The 19,783-nt window shown below is 43.0% G+C and overlaps 1 protein-coding gene across 1 annotated transcript; it reads right to left on the bottom strand.

Annotated features, from left to right (window-relative positions):
• Nucleotides 1-102: 102 nt before the first annotated feature.
• Nucleotides 103-13,843, bottom strand: LOC144942498 (synaptonemal complex protein 3-like). The gene is made up of 8 exons (XM_078869359.1): nt 13,711-13,843; nt 12,577-12,691; nt 11,301-11,335; nt 7,971-8,088; nt 6,722-6,821; nt 3,618-3,716; nt 1,562-1,666; nt 103-156 (listed from the first exon to the last, which is right to left on the bottom strand). The coding sequence occupies exons 1-8, from the start codon at nt 13,841-13,843 to the stop codon at nt 103-105; spliced, it is 759 nt and encodes a 252-aa protein (XP_078725485.1).
• Between the last annotated feature and the right edge of the window lie 5,940 nt (nt 13,844-19,783).

Below are 19,783 nucleotides of genomic sequence, written 5' to 3'. Positions count from 1 at the left end.
TTTCAACAATCGAATTTCATGAAAATGTCACGCTTGTCATATTTGTTGTTAATGCGAGGTAAGTTTTTTGGCCACAGTAGTTCTCCTCACACCTCTCCTTACCTAGTACAACATGGATTGCAGAGACTTGCGCACACTTGCCATCTCTTGCTGTTGCTGCACACATCAACAGGATGCACACACGAGTCACAAGATTCATCGCCTCCAAACTTGGTTAGTAGCAAAAATAATCAAAAAGAACACCCAAAAGCAAGACCTTCCTGACAACGTCGCAATACGTCAAAGAGACTTCCTGGCTAGATTTTTCCAAAATGTATTTAATAAAGTCAATACTGTGTTGCCAAATAGAAAAGAACATTTAAAACCCGATACTATATGTATGGGTGGGGAGGTCAAAATATTTTGAAAGGAAGATATTTTAAAACATTACATTTACATGACAAATCTAATATTTAAATCTCAATTACATACTAATTATATACATACAGTCCTGTAAGAGAAAAAGTGCAGTAAATGTTAACGATTACTCGATTGTAAATATACAGATGCGAGTGTGATCTGTATTTATGTTGAATATGTCAGTTCAAAGACCTTACCAATGCTTTTTATTTGAGAGACCAATGGTGCAATGTTCTGTGTACTGTACTATGATCCCTGCTATCTGCATTCAATTCCCGGCATGCCTGATAGCAGTGCCGAGTGATATCTGAACCAGTCCAAGCCTCCTCCATCAATTCTCTGCACTGACCAGTGTAGCAATGAATGGTCATGCAATCCCAAAGACCGACACACTGGAAAGACACCTTCATCCAGCAGTGAATTGACGAAGGGGCTGTAAACAAACATTGAGATCGGTGCTCATCTCCTGGTTCCAGCCCTGAATCCACGTTGGATTTTCACCATTCCCGTGGTAGAGGCGAGTTTATCCTTAGGACAACCACCACTGTTGACTTCCCCAGAGTGGTACTTATTTTATCGACCCCGGAGGGACAATGGAGCAATCAAATCAGGTGCAAGGTGGATTGTTACAATGCAGCAGTATGAGAGATGGCAGTAGCTTGTGGAAACCTTCATCCAGCAGTGGATTCATTGCAGCTGATGCTACGTGACACGATACGTAATGTCATGAGACGTCGTCACATGCAATCATGTCACTCGTTGTGCGCATGCACGGAATGTAACGTTATCAACCTTGTCTTTTCTATTTATTGCTGGATTTTTAAAGTTTTGAACATCACTTTTATTAATTTGGCCGGATTTATTTAGGATATATCCCTCATAGCAAAACAACGTTTTAATAACATTGAATTTACATCTTTACGAGCGTTATCTTCACCCCCCCACTAAAGACAGAGCTAATGTGTTAAAAAGTGCATTTCGGTGCATCCCTATTTCATACAGTGACTCAATGCGAAAATGCCAATGATAGGGCCAGGCATTTATTGCTGTAGTTTTCTGCCTGAATAAGTGTTAGTTGAAGAGATAAAATAAGCAGTGGAGCGTAAGTACGGCATTATATTTAAAAGTCGATTCCAAATTGCTTGTGGGAAGTGTAACCAACCGTGTCCATGAGCAGCTTCTTCTGTAGCATGGCCATATCCTTGCGCAGTTCACTCTGCACACACGGCAGCTGCTGGTTGTGGGAGCCCTCCAGGTTCTCCAAGTCCTGGGAATTAGAATATTAAATAATCTGCAGTGGAACCAGGATCACCTGTGGTAGTGTAGGAGCCTCGTGATTTAAAACCTGGACCATGACAATTGATTATATTATTTATGGGTCAATAAAGCACTTACTATTTTGGAATTATTACTCTATTATAACATTACAATAAGGTCTCAGAGTACACGAGTTCAGAGTACACGGACCCGCTCATATGCGACGGACCCCTATTCATACTTACACTTGTGACTCGTATTTTCGCTAAATGCACAGGGCGGGAAGCGAGGAGTCAAATCACTCCCTGCCATCACGCGCATGTGGATTTGATGGCGTGTAACTTGATCGCCCGCGCAAGAAACGAGTCCACCCAGCTCGCACCTTTTGTATTCATCATATACAGATTAGCGAATAATTTACTGTACAGTACTTTATTAAGCATTTATATACATTTTATGTACTCTTACATTTTATATTCTACACTCGTATAGGCGAACCACAACTTACACGAATTTGCGCTTACGCGGCAGTACATGGAATCTAACCCCCGTAGCATACTCTGAGACCTTACTGTATACAGCCCAGTTTGCTCGTGGAATTGAAAACATGGTGCGGAGATTATAGATCTGCACACAGGAATTACATTTTCCTGTTATTGTACAGTACACAGTTGCAATAAAAAAAATATTTTTTACATTCGTGGAATACACCCAGGTTAATAATAAGTGCAGCTTTGCATTTGGGTGTTGATAAGTCTGGTTGGGGGTAAACAGGGTTACCCAGGACACCCTTACAAATCAGATGTTCCGTCTTCAGGGATTTTTCGTGAAAAATATTTGAATTGATAAAGAGAACAAAAGCTCACGACAACTATAAGGTTGTCAACCACTGGCCGAGGTAACCACTGGTTTCCAGTTATTGGGTGTCCCATTTGAAAAATCTCCAGGAGATTATTCGTGGGAACCCAAAGGACGCGTGACCACATATATTCAATTCGACTCTACTCGCTGCTGGAGCACAAGGAAGAGGACAAACGGGACAAGATATTGGCTTAAAGTATCATAATTCTAAGGGCCACCATAATGAGGATAAGGATTTTTTTCTGCAGGACCTCAACAAATTGAGGATGATAAAAACGGAATTTTAGGAAGAGACAGCTCTGGTAGATAATAAAAAGAGGCAATGAGAAGATTAATTTTCAGAAGCAGTAAATTTGGGACGGGCTCATTTTTGCCATTAGGGGAGTAAACGGTAGAGTTGGTAGTTGAGAGTAGAAGAGGGCCGGGGAAACAAAGGCACATATAACCTTTCCCTCTTACAGGCACACACCAGTTCGCGCTGGTCACCAGTGGATACTTCAGTGACAGTAATATGTCCTCCAACATTGACCAACTTTGGAGGATGAACCTTGGCTGGTGCTGCAAGTCCAGCACCAGGAGGTGTCAAAGTGTACAATGCGGATGGTTTGTCTTTTCAAGTGGATCGGATGATCTCCAAGATTCTTGGGAAAATAAAAAAGTGCTTTGTAGGTGTATCGTTTAGGTGGGTGCGGGAGGATTTGCACACGGTGGTAGCATTCTTTATGACCACTGGGCTGGACCTACTCACAAAGGATCCTCCTGTGATCAAGAAGTTTCAGGCTCCATTCATGCTTCACAATCAGGTATTATTCATGCATACTGCTACAATGTCAGTGATCTGTGCCTCTCCAAGTTCGACTCAGCCAAAAATAGGTACCAATAATGGTGTGCTCATAATCAGCAATGGGAAGATAAAAGGTGGCTTAAGTGTGGTGCTGGCTGTACCATTGTTTGGTGTGCCGTAACAGCACTTGCCTTGGAATTCTATAATGCTAAATGTGGGGAACTTTGTGCTTCACAAAAAAAACACATCGCAGGGTTTTAAGCTCATGAATGACTAAACTTTACACCAACTTGAAATTCTGGCCGATGGAACGAACCTTGATGTAGCGCTCGTGCAGCTCCTGGATGGACTTGAGGCGCTGCGCCTGCACCACACGTGCCTGCTGGAACAGCTTCTGTTGCTGCCGCACCATGTTCTACACAGTCAGGAGATGGTCAACTATGTACCTATAATGTGCCACATTGCAGCTGCCAATAAGACACCAACTCAACTCCGTATTGCTCTTAAGTTTACGTTAATTAGCTCTTACATGTGCAAGGTGCTGAGGACACTGTTTAAACTGGTTTCTCAAGCAAAGCCAGTTGAATGGTTTCAGCCTGGTTACCGATACAAAAAAATGCAAGCCAGAAGTGGGATTAGGGTATTGGTGTGTTATGGTCTCATTTACAAGAGTGCAACTTTGTTTGGCCAAGTGCGAAATCCGGCTAACTGAGGTTTTAGTGAATTAACGTTCAATTCCTATAAAACTTATTTTTAAAGATTTAAACAGCGAAACATCCAGGGTATGAACAATCCATTCACTGTCCATAGACTTTAATTTGTACAGTGTCGATACATATTCCTCCCAAGCTTTTTGTTGTGCACAAATGAAGGCCACATTTTTTTTGAGAATACAGTAAAACTGGAATTTGTCCTGTGGTGAATGCCAATTCGCGAGTACACAGGGTTATCCGTGTGGTTTCAATTTTCTGAAGGCATGTATTGGATATTCAAAACCCCTCTATGCTCTATATTAAACACAGCCCCCACAACCAATTACATTCTAACACCACGAAGGCTCCAAAATGTTACCAAAACACATCAGTTTGTCAATGTACACCGTCTTTCCCTCGCACTTGCAGCGCAGCCTCATGTAACCATGTACCCTATGCCCTTATCCCAACCCAGCCCACTCAGTGGCACCCCGCCCGCCCTGTCAAGCATTGACCTATTCTTTAGTGCACACACGCTGTTCTTCAGCCCGGAGGGATGTACTGTCGGAGGGGTGTACTGTAGGATCTTTGGATGATTTCCAATCAAAACCACAACACAGTGCAAACAAAAGTGCCTTATTGTGCTTCTGAATGCAGTCTGCATTCGGTTGCAGTCCTGTGAAGTGTTAGGAATGGATGGCACAAGGAAGTAGCCTTGGTAAAATAACAATACCCTTACACTGTGACCAAAAGGATGCACATATTTGTTTTTATTATACAGGAAGATAAGAAATATAGCTTTCCATTAAATGTTATGGTGAAGTTCCTTCCTAAGGCTCCACATAGACCCACCTATCACCTCCTCTCCCCTTATCAGTCCAAGTTCCACTTCCATCCAATAGTTTCTTCCCTTACCCAACTATAACACTCCCAAAATAATTTACCGTAAAATTTCTATCAACCTTGCCCTTGTATTTTCAACCTCATCAGCATAACCCAACAATGCAACTTTCCCTTCAACGCATATTGTTTGCTCCCATATTGCAAAAGTACAACCCTGCAATCGCTTGCTCACGTAACTCCTGGTGGGAGGGCCTTCAATAGTGGGAGCTCTAGAAAGCCACCTTATACGGTATGTTGACCTCATCTTCTACACTGGCCAGACATCTTGGAAGAGAGGGAGTACCAATACTTTACCCCACGACGCGTGACATGCCAATCGACTGTGGTGTACTTAAGTATACTTCTGGGTAGACAGAGGTGGGGGGGATTAAAGAAACGTGCTCATTGTTTCAACTGCCATGCTCAGATATCGAATCAGATCCATGACTCTGGATTGCAAGTCCAGTGTGCTAAACATGACACCATGGCAGTATTTTACATATTATATTCCAGTATTTATGTGCATCATAATAGGCTCAATAATTAAATGGCCAAATGAATGTTGTTTTTTACCTGACAGCAGTATATTATAGTTGGGGAAACAAATCGCCTTCAAGACACCAATAATTATTCACAAAAGTGTTTTCCAAAATAAAAAGTACACGTAATGTGATTGTGCACATGATCACACAGCATGTGCATGATTGTGTATTAGACTGTAGGCATTTAAAACAGATATAAACATTACATTCATATGGCCCAAGAAGTCTACTGCGGACTGGCAAATATAGACGAGCTTCAAACGCCTGTCTAATAACCTGGGACACATCGCCCAAGTGCACATCTTTTAAGACGTCATATAGCCTTCAATCGTAATTGTATCTGTGCAAAGCTCTTTGATGTGTAGGTCTGGAATTATATACAGGGTTGCAGTAGTTAAACCTGTGACAGCTGAAAGCTCGTAGACATTTCAGGTTACAGTTGAGTAACACGCTGATCCCCAACTTCCACCCTTCCAACCATGAGAATGTTTCCGCTGCTTTATTAAATGTACAACTCAATTTATAATTTTGGTAATTTATATTTCAAATACCAGTGACTCCTTACATTCCAAAGTTAACTCTAATATTTGGTGACACAGGTTCGCAATCTATCAGCTGTAGGAATGGTTATTCACATGCATCGTTTTTATGTTTAAGACTAGTACAAGTACCCATAACTGAGCAACGCCCCTACCCCAACATCCCCTCCCCCACCCGTGCAACTCTTGATTACACCCACAATGGCTATGCCGCCCTACCCACGCGCCCCCCAAAGGTCCCCTAAGCCCCCATCCACGTGCTCACTTTGCCCCCCCACGCAGCCCCTCCCCTCCCTGGACGTGATGTAAGGGGGGAGCAAGGCGTTGGCTGCTACCAATCAGAATGCATGTGGCTGACAATGACACAATAAGGCGGGGTTTTGTTTGGATATGAAGATGATAAGTCACCAGTAGAGCATTTTGTGTGCCGTTAACAGAAACACAGCAATTCGGCCTCTGAAACATCTGGGTAGAGTTTAGGTGATTTTACGTTGTATGTGTGGGCCACGCAATCCAAATAGGACTGCACTAAAATTCCTGAAACTCAATAAGCTATCCTGAATAGATTTAGTATTAAAATTATAATGCATTCAACACATGCAAAATGCACCTGTTTTGTATTCGTGATATGCTAAATCCAGTGTGCAATTTAAGATTGAGTGGAAATAACCAGGACTCATACATTTTTAAAACAATTTTACTTAACCACTGATTGCAATTAAACATAACTTTTAAGTACCCACTCCCTCATCCCTGTCCTCTCACCATGAGCTTTTCTTCTTGATCCTTGGTCTTGTGGATATCATTCTCCCACTGCTGCAAAATGCCAAAGATTTGACGGCCAAACTCTTCGCTCACGTTATGCCTGCAATGTGTAAAAAAACATGAAGTATTTTTTTTTATTAAACAGTGACAAATATACTGTCAAGCTGCATGCTTACATTGTTCGCTAGGAACTGTATTTTTCTCAATCGAATTTGCCACATACCCACAATGCATGCAATGGTTAGTTAGTGGATCAGCTTGATCACATGCTGTACTGTTTCCATAGACCTAGCTCAAACAACCCGGCAATCTATTCTATTACTATTTTTGGGAAGGTTATGTCCCCTCTAGCAAAAGAGTGCATCGCTTGTGCAATATGGGCATGATCCACAATGAGCAGGAGTCTCAATACCAGTTCTGATCAAATGTCATCTCGATATGGTTCTAGCAAAATCACTGGTCCACAGAAGTGTCAACTCTTCAGGACCGAAATCACACCCCATAGGCAAGAACATTTCCTGAGTCACCCTGGATTTACATTGGCCTGCTGAATTATATCAGTTGACAAAACTACCTTGCTGAATTTCAATACATTTGTAATAAAGGACTTCGTCACACACTGCTGGTCTCCGTTGCTCTTTATTTAGCTTCTTGCTCGCACCCCGCTGGTCCTGACAGCGGACCAGCGTCTCCTCACGCGCGCCCCGCACGCGCTCCCTCGTCAGTCCTTCCACTCCCCCACTCCGCACGCCGCTGGCCGACGGTGTGCCGAAGCTCCTCCAGCCACGTGGCTGATGGCGCGGATGCCCTCCGGCCACCCAACGTGGTCCAGCTTCTTCACTCCAACAACTGACCCGGAGCCCTTCCGGGCTCCCACCTATATCCCCTTTACCACGTGATCCTGTCTCCTCCCCTTCCGGACCGTCAGATCCGGCCTTCCCATAGCGCCCTGCTGGCTCCACCCCCGTTCACCTCGCTTCCGATTGGACCCGAGGTGAACAGCGGGCCCTCCCATATGCCCCCATACTGGGCTCCGCCCCCCAATACCCCGGGCCGTATGATTGGGCCAGAGCCCAGCAGCGAACCCCGTTTACGCTCGCATTACACATTACTCAAAGTCGGTTTTTCATTAAGGCAATTCTCCACTATAAAGTTATAGAACAATGGAAATACCTGGCTGGGAATCCTAAAACTGTACTGGATTTGCCCAGCAGATGAACGATGGTTTTGGAAACAAGGCCACGGTTACCTCTCCTGTTGCTGTGTTTTCCAGATGCTCTCTATCTTCTGGTTGCTGCTTTTGAGTGAGGCCTTTGTGAACATCTCCAGTCGCTTTCTCTTAGCCTGCACTGCTTTGCTGATGTCCGCTAGCATTCAAAATCATGCAGCAAGCACAGAAATACTCTTTTGACAATTGTTAATGCACTGATCACAGTGGAACAACCCTTTAAAAAGAACCCTAAAAACATGTGCACATTTTTTAAAAAATATAACTATCAATCCATCTTAAGAGTTGAAGATAAAGTCAGTTTTTGAAGACCATTTTTCATTTTATATATCTGTTCCCAGCTTGATTCAAGTTTTTGGAGTCAAAGTGAATATGATGATCAAAATGCACTGCCCGTGTCGTTAGAGCAATGCAAATGCTTTCTGTTGGAAGCTATACCGAAAGCATTCAGTAAAACACTACTTTGCTAATTGGTCATCAGTCCAGCGATCAGAATGTTTGCGTTTTTTCCCCAATGTTAAATGACTACCTAATCCTAATAGGTAAAACCAGTTTATTTTGAGACTTCCCACATACAAGAAATGCCTTGATGCTAAACTCCGTTATATTGTCACAATGAAGCTGGTAACAAGCATTTACTTTTAGTTTGCCTAATGGAATGCATGTTTTGAAATGTTTTTTGCATGTGTATGTCATTGTACAGGCAAAAAGAACAGAGGCCGAAGAAGTAGATATGACATTCTCCTGTGATTGGAAATCACCCAGGGGAACAGGGTGGCAGGGGATAGTACCACTAAAACAACTGATAAAGTTGTGCTGTAATCAAAAGGATCATGGATAAATCTTAATAATCTGGAATAACATAATATTTTATTTGGAGAAAAAAGTCAATGGGGGTGACAGAAAAATGTGAAGTTAAACTCTACTGCCCCTCATATTTTTGCCTAAAACCCTGCGAATTATGGAGATGTTGGAAAATATGCCCTCATCCTCCCGTGGGAGATAAATGATAAGCAAGCCAAACAAACCCCTATGTAACATCAGTTGAACCCACAGGTTATGTGTTTAGGTGCAACCAATCCAGAAGTCGAAATGTCCCATAACAATAAAAAAATAATTCAGGCACTGCATTGACAGTGGTTTCAATGCACAGGTTGAAATTATTGTAATCGTTTTACTGTATATATGAAATATATAAAGTGGGAGGCAAACAGTTCAAATATTGACTCTTCTTAAAAGCAAAACGTCAGCAGGGTAATGACATATCTGGAGACGTTTACCAAGTGATGCATCAAAAATAGAAAACATGTCATAATCCTGTGCCTTTTCTGTTCTGAACTATTTCCCATTGACATTGCAATACTACTAAAAATGTGAAAGCATGCATATGCATTGATTCTGCTTTCTATCATGGGTTGTCCTCGGAAGTATATAATTTGTGATAACAATGTAATCTTCAGACCCATAAAACAAGATGTTACCTGTAATTGTGGCCCCTAACCCCAGCCTAATCCATAGGCGTAGCTATGCTATAAATGCTGGCAAGGGTAGCAGGGAGGGATTTTTGCTAAAGCTTCCAATTTTTTTTACCTGGCCTTTTTTTATAGGATTGTCCTGATCCTGCTCTGCCTCACCCTTAAGAGGCTTCTGGCACGGGATGCCAATTTTAGAGGGCTCTGCCTTAAAAACCCCTCTTACCAGACTTTAAATGAGTCAATCACTCACATGGCCTACATCTGTAAGCCCACTGGGAAACAGACCTTTGTCAGGGATAGGCCTTTCTGTCAGGCACCTGATATGACTAACTGGCTAGATAGCTCAACTTCCTTTGCAGGAACTGCAACTGAGGGGTACTGGGGTGGGTGCTAGGAAGCCTTACAGTGAAGTTCAAAGTGCTTCAGGTGGTCATGCCTTGTGCTGAGGCAGGGGATGCATAATTTTCCAAGGGGCAATTTTGGCATTTCATGGTGGCCATTGTAGAGGATAAAAGTGGGGTAAAAAATGTTGACGGCTAAATTTTTTATCAATCCTCCGATGGATTGGTTCTAACATGAGCAAGCCTAACGCTTAGTATCATATCTTATTCACTGTATTGCCCAATTTGGGATCGCGAGTGGTAAAGTATAATAGACCCATGTTCAATTTCAGCTACGCTTGTCAAGTTATAGGTGACGCAGCAGTTATACTAATTCACACATTTGATCAATTATAATAATTACGGATTATATATTGCCTTTCACGAGATCTCAAGGTGCTTTACCGCAATGACAATGGGAGGGGGGGATAGGTAAGACGTTTTGAAGTTCCAATAGCAAATGTAAACTGCAATCCTCATAGCAATTCATTTAAGACTAGTTTAGAAATCTAACATTTTACATCTACAACTGTATACTCTTTGGTTCTTTTGATAAAATCACGTAGGTATAAAATATAAAATAAATTAAATCATGACGTTTCGATTGGAACACAAGCAATCATCATCAGGTGTGAAAACTACGGCAAGGACATTTTAACTGAAGTGGGAGAGGTGCTGTGGTAAGAGGTTATATAAGTAAGAGAGGGAGAAGGGGCAAGGTAGGGGGGAGTAGGGGGAGGTTAGTGTTGCGTGGATGCTGCTGCTGGACGGGGGGAAGTGGGCAGGGCTAGAACAAAGCCACAGTAGCAGCACTGTCAAACGTTAGGGATACAATTGCATCCCTAACGTTTGACAGTGCTTTGTTGTCTTTCATTGGCTTTGCTGCGTGGGCTTCGACCATAGCACCAAAGTCTTGTTGTGGTGTTATGACAGGGATTTTACTACTGTAGTGAGGTCTTGACCCAATCACGTACAATAACATTTTATATCAGAATTGTTAATTTCTAAAATAAAAAAGTGTGGAATTTGGCTGACAATTGACTGTGGTCGAGAGTGTACTTGTTTAGAAAAGACATCTGGAGGTCCATTAAAACTCTGCAAACTACCAGATTCCACTGAACTATATGGGCAAACATTTTTTTGAGTCTAATCATGACTCAAATTGTGACAATTCATTGACTGCAGGGAGATGAATATTTAAATGATTTATATGCATACTGTGTTATAAAGTCCCGTTGATTTAATATATTAGCCCACTTGCATTTAATTACAGGAGACTACATGAAAATATATTTTGAAATAACTGACATTGTTTTTATTCCATTCTAAAATTAATCTAGTCATTGCTTTTAGCAGATAAATAATGTTATGCCCACAGGTTGCTTGTTTTAATTAAAGCCTTGATGGTTTTAGATCACTGGAGGCATCTAGATTTTGTTAATGTCTTCAAATTATATAAATTTATTCCATGTTTAAATTAAACCAGGCATACTTACAGCTAAATCGCTCCAGCATCGATTGCACATCTCCCCTGTAATACAAGCACAATTTTTAAACCATGTAAAATACTGTACATCACAACAACTTGTAAAGTATCTTACTTGCAACACAAAAAACTCAAACTTATAACAAGACCAAGATTAAACCACAATTAAACTATGTTTATTCTGGTTCAACAACATTAATTATTGGATTTAACCTCTATCACGCTATTGGCATCTTCATTTCGTCATTCTGATTCCAATCCACCATCACTGCCCTATATACACACATTCTGCTGCTTTCAAGTATTGTCCCTCTTCAGGTGTGGATTTATCTTGAACCACTTTGCAGCCTTGTTTATTAAGTTTTTCTATATTTTCCTGTAGTTAAGTTACATTTACTTGTATAATGACTATGCCATCATAAAAACTGCAATGGCTAATATTTTCTCTGCTTATTTTTATGCATTTATTTCTCCTATACAATTTTAGGGAAATATCTTCTCATGTTGTTGTATATAATAATGGCAAAAGCCTATCTCATTGTCCGAATCCTCTTTTAATATGTAATGTGCTACTTTTGCTATGCACTCTGAATGCAGCGATTCCTTTTTTGCAAATAGGTAAAAAAATGTATTTGTATTTAGTCTTTGGTTGAGAGCTTAGAGGACTCAATCATTTTTTACCGATTGGTAGTATGTGGTCAATAGTAGAGAAACCTTGCCTAAATCCAACTTGCTCATGTGGTTCAATAATTCTGGTACAAATGACCATCGTGAATATTTATATCGTGAAGAAGAGAATGTATTCTTTAAGTCAATTTCATTACCATTTATAATACAATCAGAGGCATCATTTTATGATTGAGGCATTTTATTTTTCTATACACACATTAAATAGATCCACTAAATTTGTTCCAACTGATCCCAATTCTATGATAATATTAAATTATAACACCTGCCTAGGTGCATTCCCTTTTTCATACTTTAAAGCAGATTTCTCTTCGAGTGCGACATTTTGAACCTCATCTACAAAATGGTTTTATGCTTGTGATATTTTATTATAAAGCTTTCAACAAAACGCCACCATTAATTGTATCTATCTGTCATGTGTTATAGCTCGATTTTTATCCATATCCCCCACCTCAATGGGCAATGAAGCCAGAATTTTGGAGAACATCACATTACCTGCCCATGCAAACCATATTACAATTCATTGCTATACCTCTCAATATGACCAATAAAGAGCTTATTCTGTCCGCCTAGTCTGTATGGGTGTGAGTGTAGCACACCCGACATTGGCTTCTAGTGTGTCAGTCTCTTCGTCTGGCTCAGCCACGTCAGCCATCACAAGCGCAGGAGCCGCTCGCTTTTGTTTCTTACGCGATGACCCCTGTGGCTTTTCATCTGTGTTTGCACAAGGTTAAGGGAAACATACACGGTACACATTACTGGAAGGCATCATCAGTGAAACAAACACACGTAACGTAATTGAAACTTGAATCAAACATGTTAGTGCTATACATACACACCATGATGGGAGACAGATGCGTAAGTACATCTGCGAATTGTACATACACTGTTCGTGGAACCTTTCACTTGAGTATTCATATTCAATATCACGATTCACAAAATATTTTTTGGTGAGGCCACTTATTGTTTCGACCAAATGTGTCGTGAATAAAAAAAAATGTAACTGTCACATTCACAAATGGTTTAACATGCCAATTATTAGTTTCAGCTCTACGGTAAGTCAGAACCTTTTTTTTATGGATGTTGAACTTCTTTCGCACAGTACGTAGCCAACATAGCAAACCGCGCTAATCAGAGGTGCGATGAGCTATAAAGCTTGTTCACAGATGTCCAATAGTTGAACATTAATTCTCACAACCAAATTATCAATAGCTATGTTTCGTTTGGAAATATGCCAAACATCATCTGGGAAAAGATCCTGAGCTTCAAAATATACACGTGACAATTTAATGGTTTGGCTGCGTTGGCTGGAGGATGGTTCAAGACACTTATTTAGTCAGATCATTACATGGCCCATCACAAAATCTAATTTTAATTGCTGTTAGTGGAGCTAATACAAAAATACAACTTTCACATATAAAAGAAATAAAAAAATCCACATAGTAAGTTATATGACATGACTATAATCTTTTTTTAAATAAGCAGAATTTTGTAAACCAATAAAAAAATAAATGTTGTTCTAACTACAACTGAAATTTAAGTACATTGAGGTCCATAAGGGCACTCAGTAGATGAAAATGACCAATAACTCTCTTAAAATCCCCCACTATATTAACAGCCTTTCGAACTCTCCGTACATAAATAGATGAATTATACAAGTCAATGATCAAACCCAAGAACCTCAGATTAATGACCCTGAGGAATCCCCCGAGTGCTCCCGAGCCCACTCGGACCTCCGGAAGCGCCTCTCTGCAGGTCATCGTTAAAGTCGCTGTTCTGGAAGTTGTCTTGCGTCTCAAAGTCGTACACGTTGGGCTGCACGGCCCCACGGCTCTTGGCGGTTTCTCTCCTCACAACCGCAGCCATTGCTTTCGTGTCCCGAGTTGAATCAGCGTCACCACACAAACACAAACACGCGCGCACAAACAAATACAACGCAACTCACATCATCTCAAGTCAATAATTTTGGGGCCAACCTGTTCACACGTTCCAAAGCCAAAACATTTTGCATTTTACATATCACGAATCTATTCATCACCAGGGATGCATTCTGCATTGTACAGGGATGCATTCTGAATTGTACAGGGTGTTTCAAAAAGATGGACCCAATTTCAAGGCAGTATATTTCACAATGGCAATATGTTACAATTACACAAAAAGTTACAAACGGTTTAATGGGTTATCAAGTTTTACTAATCATTTTTTAAATGCTCTATGTGCCTTCCACCTGCTGTACGGACATTGAGACAATAGTTGAATTCGTCCCAAACGCCTCTCTTCTCACATTTTCCTCTGAGGTGCGTGGGCGCCCTGTGCTCTTCCCCTTACATAAACAGCCTGTTTACTAAAATTGTCGGTACCAACGACAAATGCCTTTTGACATTGGAGGATCAATGCCAAAACGCCATTGAAACGCACGCTGCACCGCAATTATGGATTCAGTCTTGCTGAACTGCAGAACGCAAAACGCCCCTTGTGTTGTGGGGTCACCGTCTTGCGAATGACTGAGGCTGGGGGCTGTTTGTGCGCTGAGAGAGGCATCTCGCGGTCATCACTTTAAACTCTATGCCCCGCCCTTTCAAGTGGTAAGAGTTTTATTCATGGGCGGTTCGTGGTTGCAGAGATGTCGCGATTTCAAATCGGGCGCATCCTTTTGAAACGCCCTGTATTAAGTTTGATCCAAAGATTGGCCGAGGAAAACACAATTTCTTGTCAACCAAAAATCACGATTCATATTAATCTACAAAGTAATGTCACAACATAGTGATGCCATTTCCATTTTACGTGAAGACATGGTATTAGAATATTACTATAGAAGTGTGTGCTTGTGCGTAATTAAGTGAATGTGTCCTCATGAGCATGCGAGTGTGACTGCATGGGCTTGTGAATGCAGGAGCCTCATGCCACCAACGACGGGTACTTCAAATCTTGCATTGGCATTTAGCACCTATGATTTAGTAGTTTGAAGGAAAGAGTTGGTGGACCACAGACAATTGTGATGAAAGAGTTGGTGTATACAATTTGTAACGCAAGGGTTGCTGGATCACAGATTTGTGATTAAAGGATTGATGAATCAGATTTGTGACTTACGGGTTGATGAATCACAGATTTATGATGAAAGGGTTGGTGGACCACAGATTTGTGACTTACGGGTTGATGAATCACAGATATTTGATTAAAGGGTTGGACCACAGATTTGTGATGAAAGGGTTGATGAATCAGATTTGTGACTTACGGGTTGATGAATCAAATTTGTGACGATTGCTGGATCACAGATTTGTGATTAAAGGGTTGTGGCTCGGAGATTTGTGATTATAGGGTCGTGGATAAGAGATATATGACACTTCAAACTCTGCTAGGGTTGAGAAGTGTTGTTGGCTGGTGATACAGCACATGGAGCGGATTTGTAACCATGTCTATACAGCGGACGATGTTTTTAGCATTCTCTTTGAAGAAAAGTGGGTTTATCTATACTCTTATGTTTTTTTCAGTAAAGTCACGTAGGTAAAAATAAATAATAAATATTAAAAATAGAAGAGTATTAATCCTTGCAGTCATGAAAGCTTCAAATCTGGGTTTATCTACATTTTTCATTCAGTATTTCAGTTTCCACCCACACAAATAAAAACACTACGTAAAACACAATCACGTTTAAAAAAAAACAGGAACTTTGTGAAAAAATATGCCGAGATTAAATGATTTCTTGGATACGAAAACCTAATACATACACTGATAAAACGATTGTATAATACTTATATTAAACTAAATTACTTAAACCACACTTAAATGTGAGGAAAGGGGGATGTCAGTGTATTCACTACATTGGAGAACACGACATGTCGAGACATTAATGATTACATTTACACCAAAAGTTTATGGACACTCCGTTCTCCATTACATAACCTGTAAAAACAAAATTCTGTTTTACATTATAGTCTATGGACATCCTTTTATATATTCTGCCCGTCCGTTTTAGTTTATCCGTCGAAAATATTCGTGGAATATAATAACGTTGAACCCACATCCACCTCGGCTAACGCGTGAGGTAAACCCGTGAGGTAAACTATTACACCGATCACTGAAACAATAACCCCGCGAATGCCACGTACCAATAAGAAAGGCGAGAGAGTTCCGACGGAGATGTAAGCGAGTTTACTTGGCGTTGAGTGCCGTGGAGGACAACGACGACGCGGGGAGGAGAGGTGAGAGGCGGCGTTGTTGTAGTCTCCTCACGACGTGAACGCGGACGGATACACCCGCGTCGTGACACCGAGGGCTTCAGCAAAAACACAGCCAATCTCATCTAACAGCCGTGGAAGGACAAGCTGCCACGGCGGCGACCCGACAAACACAAAAAACGAAAGCAATGCCGAAATCGCAAGTGTTGACAATGAGTGGTGGCGCAGGGATTATTTTGTTGGCGCGGACGTCGCGCACCGCGGTCAGTGTGGCGCTGCACGGCGACGCGGAACTTTCGCGCCGCGGCGATTTTGCCGCCTCCCCTTCTGATTGGTTGTCACGGGCACGTGACGCCTCCGAGTCGTCTCACCTTGCGCGGGAGTCAGGTGGCTGGACGATAACGACGCAGACACCGGTCACGTGCAGACACCGGTCACGTGTTAGAGATACAGACACCGGTCACGTGCAGACACCGGTCACGTGTTAGAGATACAGACACCGGTCACGTGCAGACACCGGTCACGTGCAGGCCAGTCACCCAGACCACAGCCACAGCACCACCAGTCGCCTAGACCACAGCTACAAGGCCCCTGGTGGCCTAAACAAACACATTCCTGCGGAGGGAGCTGGTAGGAACGTTGGGTTGCTCGGTCAATGGGCAGGGTCAACGGCGGCGTGGTGTATTCCGCAAATATACCCGACTGTGAGGGCGGGCACAAGCCGGCGTGAGTAGGTTAAACGTTGAGTTTTATAAGGGCACCACGGGGTGACCAGCCCCTCCCCACCCAGCCCCTCCCCACCTTCCCCACCCAGCCCCTCTCCACCCTACCCAGCTCCTCCCCACCCTCCCCTCTCCATCCAAGCCCCACCCCTCCCATTTTTAGATGCACGACGGACGGACACAATAATCCCCTGTGGGCTGGTGTAACCAGGAGGTTCCTAACAGTAGAACACAGGTCCTCGAGTAGCCACAGCTATAAATAGAGGGCCACCAGTGATCTCAACTCTATCCGTAGAGGCACCGGTGACCTCAACTCTATCCGTAGAGCTGATCTCTAGGCCACGCACAGACATAATCAGCGAGCTCAACTTTTGACTACAAATCCGCCAGCGAGCTCAGCTGCGACTGTCAAGTTCGGTGTTACCTGCAAAGACCCGGAGCGACCTAAAGCTAAACCCTCGCTCGGCAAGGCCACGGATGCCCAACGTAACGTGCTGGTGAGTTTCCGTCGGAATAATCGTGGTTGTTATTACGTGCAAAGCAGCAAGTCATCCTGGAACTTCGTTCTCTTTTTGTTAGTTCGTACATTCAAGCGTCGGTGGTCCAATGGTTCCCACAACGACGTTGTTGACCCAACGTTGTTGGCCTAACGTTGCTCCAACGTTGTTGACCCATCGTTGCTCCAACGTTGTTGACCCATCGTTGGCCCAACGTTGTTGGCCCAACGTTGTTGACCCATCGTTGCTCCAACGTTGTTGACCCATCGTTGCTCCAACGTTGTTGACCCAACGTTGCGCCAACGTTGTTGGCCCAACGTTGTTGGCCCAACGTTGTTGGCCCAACGTTGTTGGCCCAACGTTGTTGGCCCAACGTTGTTGCTCCAACGTTGTTGGCCCAACGTTGCTCCAACATGTTGACCCAACGTTGCTCCAACGTTGTTGACCCAACGTTGCTCCAACATTGCTCACTTCGGCATGGGCCGGCAGTGTGGGCACGACGGGAAGCCCGCGGCGGTGGCGATGATTGAAAGAGCCCGAGTCGTCGGCGGCGGTGTTGTTGTTGTGTGGTGCTGGGGGTGTCACGTCACTACCGGCGGCAAGCGACGAAGCGAATCTCCTTGGCGCGCTCTGTTGTGCCTCGCATCGGGGCACCGCTAACGGTGCATTCGATTGTTGTTGTTGTTTTTACTACAGAAAGAACGTTTTAAAAACCAAAAACCCCGTTTCCTTTGAGAACAATTGCACGTGTTTTCCACTTACAAAGACAAAGATCGCCCGTGTAGCCTTTTAACAGACTGTTGGGGCAAGTGCTGTTAGCGAGCACCTATTAAGACCGGATTGGTACACGAGGGGGGTGGGTGGCCAGTACCACGCCCGGTCGACCTTTGTCTCCCCAGTGGCTATATTTACACACCACTGCACCAGTTTCTCATTTGCGTCTGAGTCGACCTAGGGGAGGCCCATGACCGGTTCAGATATAATCGTCACTGGTGTTGGCCGTGAGCGGGAATCAAACTCAGGTGGCCGGTTTCGCTAACCGCTGCACTTTTCCACTTAAACCACCGCAATACGTGCGGCTTAAGAGGAGTAATGCCAACTCCACAGTCGCATTACAACCACGCATTGCGTTGCCTTCAGTAACTCGTCAAACAGGTTACGTGCTTTCTTACAAGACGACCAACAGCCGCTTCGCGTGATGCATTACATGGGGACGTTCTATGTGTTTATAGTACCGCGTGTAAACTACCCGGCAGCTCAGCATGGGCTCAAGCAAGCCGGGCTGCTGATGAGAAGACTCAATGCAACGTTCACTTTCACGTGAAGAAACGGAGATCTCAAGGGGTTGGTATTTGTATTGTCATGAACAATCTGTCAGAGCGACGCCTCGTGATGATGATGATTGTTGTTACGTGGTCGGTGTTTACAAGGAGTGGTGGTGGCATTACCCGGGTTGCGAAGTTATGGGCCATCCATTGGGTCGGCAGCAAAAATCTGTCGCAACTTGACCCCCCCCCCTTCCCTGTACGACCTCTTACAGCCCCCCCCCCCACCTGGGCACGTTCGCCTGACGCACCCCCCCCCCCCCAAATCCTATAGAACAGCCGATCTTTAATCCACGCAGAAACGATCAAGGATTAATAATATTCACGTGTTTAAGCAAACAGATACTCCACCGCCGGACTATGTAACTCATTTGAAGGCCAATGTAGACAAATTATTATCGAGGCCGCCCACCTGTTTCCTATGTGTACATTGTCAGTAGACCCCCCCCATACGCAAGCGAACGCATTTGGGTGAACCCCCCTCCATGCGTCCGTACTAAGTGGATGACCCCTTTGCTTCTGACCTGTAGCCTTAGGTTAGGCCGTGAATCACAGCCGGGAATCAAGAGCAGAGATGTTTCCCTTTGCTTTGTTTTATTTACCAGGTAAAGCCCACGGAGCTTTTAGCGCATTAACACAGACGATTTGGCCAAACGTGATAGTTCACCGAAGTGGCTTATATCCAAAATAGGAATTCATAGCAGCCAAATAATCTAAGAGCATGTTTTCTAAATGTGGAGGGCAAAGCCGCATAACCTGGCAAAATAAAAATACATGCGACCACAGGGAGAACATGCAAACTCAAAAGACAGCACACAGATGGTTATTTCACTTATTTTAACACTGGCGTTAAAACATTGTAATAGTTTATTATTGACGTTAATGTTTGATCTATTAGCAACTTCTATTTCCCTTCTTCTTTGGTGGGGTCACCTCAAAATCTGTTGTTTACAAAACCCGACCAAGAACCCCGATTTAATTCAGACGAAACACAATTGGTGAATGTTCAAATATTACATCCGTAATCTTTAAATGAGTCCTAAACGCATTGCAAGATAATTCATGCGTGAATTAATGTGAATGG

The sequence above is a fragment of the Lampetra fluviatilis genome, chromosome 27 (genome assembly GCF_964198595.1).
Source record: "Lampetra fluviatilis chromosome 27, kcLamFluv1.1, whole genome shotgun sequence".
NCBI lineage: Eukaryota > Metazoa > Chordata > Hyperoartia > Petromyzontiformes > Petromyzontidae > Lampetra > Lampetra fluviatilis.
This window is presented reverse-complemented; position numbering and strand designations above follow the sequence as displayed.